The sequence below is a fragment of the Wolffia australiana genome, chromosome 9 (assembly GCF_029677425.1).
Source record: "Wolffia australiana isolate 7733 chromosome 9, ASM2967742v1".
Taxonomy (NCBI): domain Eukaryota; kingdom Viridiplantae; phylum Streptophyta; class Magnoliopsida; order Alismatales; family Araceae; genus Wolffia; species Wolffia australiana.
Window position 1 is genome coordinate 12,072,598 of NC_135843.1, and position 5,217 is coordinate 12,077,814.

A 5,217-nucleotide genomic window follows, 5' to 3' on the forward strand; every position below is an offset into this window, starting at 1 on the left:
GTTACATACAAAGGGGTACATGGCACCGACCAACGGTGGTCATCGGTGCAGCCCAAGTATTATAACGGTTGACATGAAACAATCGTCCGGGTATACAACACCGATCAATGGACGTGATTTACCGGAATCTGGGGACAGTTGAGATTTAAACAACTAAATGCGTTGTCTCTGTTGAGATTTGAACAACCGGTCAAATTCAAGATCCGTTGGGTTAGTTAGAACGGACACATACGTTACAATGAAATACCATAGCAACTATCTATGATATAGTATATATTTACAACCAATTTACTAAGAAATCTTTATGAAAATACAATGATTCTGATTCCCTGTCTTCTCTTGGTGTTCTGTCTCTTTCCCTTTCTTCCATCAGTTTCTCTCTGTCAATGTTTATTGTGTAACGGCCAGGAAACTTCAACACTATCCCTTGGTTTTCGTTAAAAATTTACCGGAATCCGAGCACATACACATTTATTTTATTTATACTTTTTAATTTCCATTTCTTCTTGCGACGAACGCATGTGGCAATGCGGACCGTCGTATGTAACCCAGTAATCACTGCTGCATTAGAGATATGAAAGAACGAAATAAGATACCTACCCACTCATGTCCACACGTACATTAATATATATAGAGAAGACGTGCTCTTGTTCCATTTTACCCAGCCTGGTTTTGCTTGTCAAGTGTCGTGCATTCGATCTATGATGACAGTTTATGTTGGGCTTTGTCAGCCCCCCCACCGCAGGAATGCGCGAGAAAGGGGGCCTGACTTGTCACGGCCCCAATAAGGGAGGGGGCACGGGAATCGAGGTGCGCCCCCTCCCCTCTTGTCTTTGTGAGGAAATGGCCCATTTGGGGGCCCATTTCTCTCTTATTTAAAGGGGTGTTCATCCCCCTTGAACCCTAATCCAATTTGCAGCCGTGAAGTGTTTTATTGTTCATTCTTCTTGTCTCTTCCTCTCTTCTCCTCTCTCTCTCCATTGTTTTATATTCATCACTCCTTGGTGGTTACTCCGTTGGTTTGGGAGTTGAAGAAGGAGTTGCAATACTACACCACAGGATAAGCCATTGCCCTGCACCGAGAGCCTTGCACATTGACGTCACACCCGTGACGTAAAGAGGTTCTTGTTATCTGTCTCTATACGTCGACATTTATCTCGTCCGGGTTGATTCCACATTTCTACCATAGCGCCTTGGGTCGTTGTTTTCTTTAACGAGTTTCAACAGTTTAACGTTTGCCACCTTCATAACCCATGTATTCAATCGTTAAAGAGTCAAATTTGCCTAGGTGAAGAACCCAAATCTCTGTCTGCCCGCCGGCATATCCCGAATGACACAGACAATGGCATGCAATTAAAAATATTGATTCCTTACAACATGATTCTATTGTAGGCCCTAGTCGTGGACCTCTTCACACCTGATAGAAATGTTCCCTTCCAACCAAGACTCCTGATTTGACGGTGGAACGTTCCCTTTGCGATGATTCAGCTCGGATATAAATCTGAAAGATTTGGCATCTTGACCCAACCGCAGTGTCTGGATCTTTCAGCATTTGCACAGTGTTCTACTTGTTAGACACTCGCACTTTGTGTATCTAACGATGTGCGTATGAAGGGTTGGGTGATCTGTCTGCCATCGAGCTAGCCGCCCAACTTGGTCTACTTGACTGTAAAGGCCTAGTGGGAGTTTTCATTTGTCAACAAGTGAATGGACCACAGCCAAGCTTTCACCAATTTGGACCACCTATATAATTGAGGCGGCTAAGTAGAAAAAGTTAAGATTTCATTATCCTCGTGCCCGAGAAAAAATCATTATCCTCTTGCCCCATAAAAAATAAGTCATTTCCTACCTATAAAACGGCAGTTTAGGCTTTGTTTTCCCGACAGGCCGCTTCATTTTCTTCTTTCAAAGTTTTATTGAAGACCTTCCTTAGATAGGTTTCCTTTACATTCTTGGCTTTTATTTGTGAACCATGTCTGTCAAGCGAGCAACGTCCGTTCCTGTGCTTCTCCTTGTGCTTCTCGCATTTTTCACGATTGCAGGTACCCCATGAATCTCCACAAAGGCAATTTTTATTATGTAGAGTCCCCTAGAAAGTGTAGAGTAAAGCATTATAATATAACTGAGTTGGGCACCTTCTTTTGTGGAGTCAGTGGAGAGCCTCTTTAAATTTCAAACGGCATATATTTTTCCTCCGAGTTTAGGTGGGGATTGAAATATTAGCCCGCCTGCTATTGGACGCCTTTAAAATCGTTCGGTACATTCTATTACGTGGAGCGCACAAATCATTCTAACTCTCTCATGGTTGTTCTCCAGCTACGCAGGTAAGCGGTGCTGGAGATTTGGTAGAGTTAGTTCGGGCTTCCACACAAGTTTGTTTTGTGGCACGCCCCACGTATATAGGCCCTTGCGTTTCCAGCCGAGATTGTAACCAAAATTGCAAGGCGCAATGCTTTACTGCAGGAAAATGCAACTTCCTTCGTTGTACCTGCACAAAGGATTGCTAAGAACCGGACTTCCATGTCGAAAGCACAAACTTATAACGAAGCTCTAGATAAGAGCCCACTCTATTTGCTACGTATCACTGTTGTTGGGATAAACACCTCCACTTAGTGAAGAGAATGCTCAAGGAGTTACCCAAGAACACCTCTACACACTCTCAAGGATCGCAGTAGAAAGAGAAAGAAGAGAAAAACAAAACACTCTTAAAGCTCTAGCCTTTTATAGGCACGAGAGCACCAAAAAATGGTACCAAACACACGACTTAAAAACACAAAATAAACTTAAAAAAAGCGAAACCGTCAATTTGCAGAGTCACCCGCCGGGAGCGTGCTTTATTGGTGGATTTCAGGGTCTCGGCGTACTCCGTTGTGTCCACTCCAGAAGGTCAGCGGCATTTGCCGAGTCATGTGCTGAAGGCGCAACCTCCGGAAGACTCCAGCGTGCTCCGATGTGCATCTAGCTGAGTCAGCGTCACAGCCAATGTTCCCACCAGACCTTCTACGACCAGTTCGTTGCCCAACGCTCTGCCACTTGCCTTTGCTTCAAGCTCCTTCCGGCACCCTGCCGAAGGTGGTGGCGCTACGCCTCTCGTCGCCTTGGATGGAGGAGGAACACATCCTTGAATCTCCTCCTTGTTACTCCCTCCATCCAACACTTCAGACACTCCTATCTTCTCACACATTTCTATGAGTTCGATTGCTTCGTTCATAGCTGGTTGGTTGTCCACTCTGGGCTTGCACCAAAAATTCATAAACTTCTCCTCCATTCCACTCTGGGATTGCACCAAAAATTCACAAACTTCTCCTCCATTTAAGCTTTGACACGTCGCTGAAACAGGAGACACATGTTCAGCTTCACATGGAGATAGACCTACCATCGTCTGCTTCAAAGAATACCGCGTGATGCGTATTCCTCCAAGAAAGCGCAACTCTCCTGAAATACTCCTCCTTAGTCCTTTCTTCACACTCAGTGTGGGCTTCACCACTTCACTATTATGACACTTCTTGAGCTTGCTGAACCACCGCACACCGATGGTCACACACATCTTCGGAGTCTTCACTAAACTCCAAGGCACTGATTGGTCTGAATGACCTTTTCACCCCTAAAATATCAACTCCTTGCTTCTATCATGAAGCATGCTCATTTGAATAAAGGTCTTCATATGAACAGCAGCCTGAACTCCATCTTCTTCTCCAAGAAGTCTTTGCTCCCTCACATCTAGCTTCATCACATACATGTTTCCACTAGACTTGTGAGTCTTGATAAGTAATCTTCCTTGTCATAAGTTTTAAGAAACCCACTCGCCACAGCAGTTTTACACCCACGATCATCAAGTCTTCCTAGGCTTCAAATGTTATTCTTCAAATCAGGTATGAAAATAACATTCACGAACCTCACAAGCTAGCCATTCTTGCAATTTACAAGAATGTCACCCTTCCCTTCATACTTGATCGAAGATCTATTTCCACACTTCACCAGCCCCTTCAAGTCTTCATTTATCGACTGGAACTAAGATCTCTTTCCAGACATGTGGCTGCTGGCACCGATATCAATATACCATAAGTCCTCCTTAGTTGCTCCATTCACACCTTTCAAGAACAACTCAACACAATCATCAGCTTGCATCAACAACAATGCAGATTCTCCTGCTTCTTCTACCATATTGGTCTCCTCCCTCTCTCTGGGTCGCTTCTTCTTTGGAAGTCTACACTTATCTGCAAAATGCCCAAACTTTTGACAATTATAGCATTTTAGCTTTGAAATATCAAAGGGCTTCATTTCCTCCTTTTCATTGTCTTCATCGCTCTCTTCTTGACCTTTTGCTTTCTCCCCTTTTCGTTGGCCTCTTCGACATGAAGAAGAATCATCTTGCCCTTTCTTGGCTTTGAAACTTCTAGAAAAGAGAGCTAGCTCATCTCTTTTATCTTGACGATCTTTGATCTTGTCCTCGTGGAGTTTGAGAGATCCCACTGCTTCATCTAGTGACATGTTATCAATATCACTAAATTGCCCAATAGATGTCGTAGTAGCATCAAACTTCGCTGGCGTAGCCCGAAGAAAGTTTGGGACGACAACCTTCTCTTCAATAAATTCACCAAGGCTTCCCATCTCCGTGACGATCCCAGAGAGCTTCCCTGCAAAATCAGTCACAGTTTCTCCATCACTCATCACGAGTGTCTCCAATTGCTTCCTTAGGGATTGGACTTTGCCTTGATTACTCGATCCACACCAACATACTTCTTGCGCAGAATACCCCATATCTCCTTTGCGCTTTCTGTGTCATCAATTTGCCAGTTAACTTCCTCTGGAATTGCGCCAAGCAGGGTAGACAACGCTTGTGAATCTTTTGTCCTTGAAACTGTCTCCTTCTCAATGGCATCCCAAAGACATTGTGCCTCTAAGAGCACCCGCATTTTCATTACCCAATACTGAGTAATTAGTTTGTGAAAGCATAGGAAAGCACTCCTCTGTCCAATGCCATGGTTGAAGCCTCCTCTTGCACTTTAGAAGCTCCTCTCCTCCTTGGTGTAACGCTCTCGCCACGAACAGAACCTTAGGCTCTGATACCACTTGTTGGGATAAACACCCCGACTTAGTGAAGAGAATGCTCAAGGAGTTACCCAAGAAGACCTCTACACACTCTCTAGGGTCGCACTAGAAAGAGAAAGAAGAGAAAAATGAAATTCACTCATAACTCTCTCCAAATGGATACAA

The 5,217-nt window shown here is 44.1% G+C and overlaps 1 protein-coding gene and 1 long non-coding RNA gene across 2 annotated transcripts; one reads left to right on the top strand and one right to left on the bottom strand.

Moving 5' to 3' along the window:
- Positions 1-742: 742 nt before the first annotated feature.
- On the top strand, positions 743-2,644 carry LOC144707778 (uncharacterized). The gene is made up of 2 exons (XR_013582541.1): positions 743-2,042; positions 2,317-2,644. It is a non-coding gene; the product is annotated as an uncharacterized LOC144707778 (long non-coding RNA).
- A 1,367-nt stretch (positions 2,645-4,011) lies between these two features.
- On the bottom strand, positions 4,012-4,916 carry LOC144707400 (uncharacterized). Its single transcript, XM_078580505.1, has 2 exons — positions 4,757-4,916; positions 4,012-4,637 (listed from the first exon to the last, which is right to left on the bottom strand). Exons 1-2 carry the CDS (start codon positions 4,914-4,916, stop codon positions 4,012-4,014), a joined length of 786 nt encoding a protein of 261 aa, XP_078436631.1.
- Between the last annotated feature and the right edge of the window lie 301 nt (positions 4,917-5,217).

Coding starts and splice junctions, on each gene's coding strand:
- LOC144707400 (XM_078580505.1), bottom strand. CDS start 4,916: ATGCGGGTGCTCTTAGAGGCACAATGTCTTTGGGATGCCATTGAGAAG. Junction 4,638..4,756: donor AAGCGCAAAGGAGATATGGG/GTATTCTGCGCA, acceptor CTGATTTTGCAG/GGAAGCTCTCTGGGATCGTC.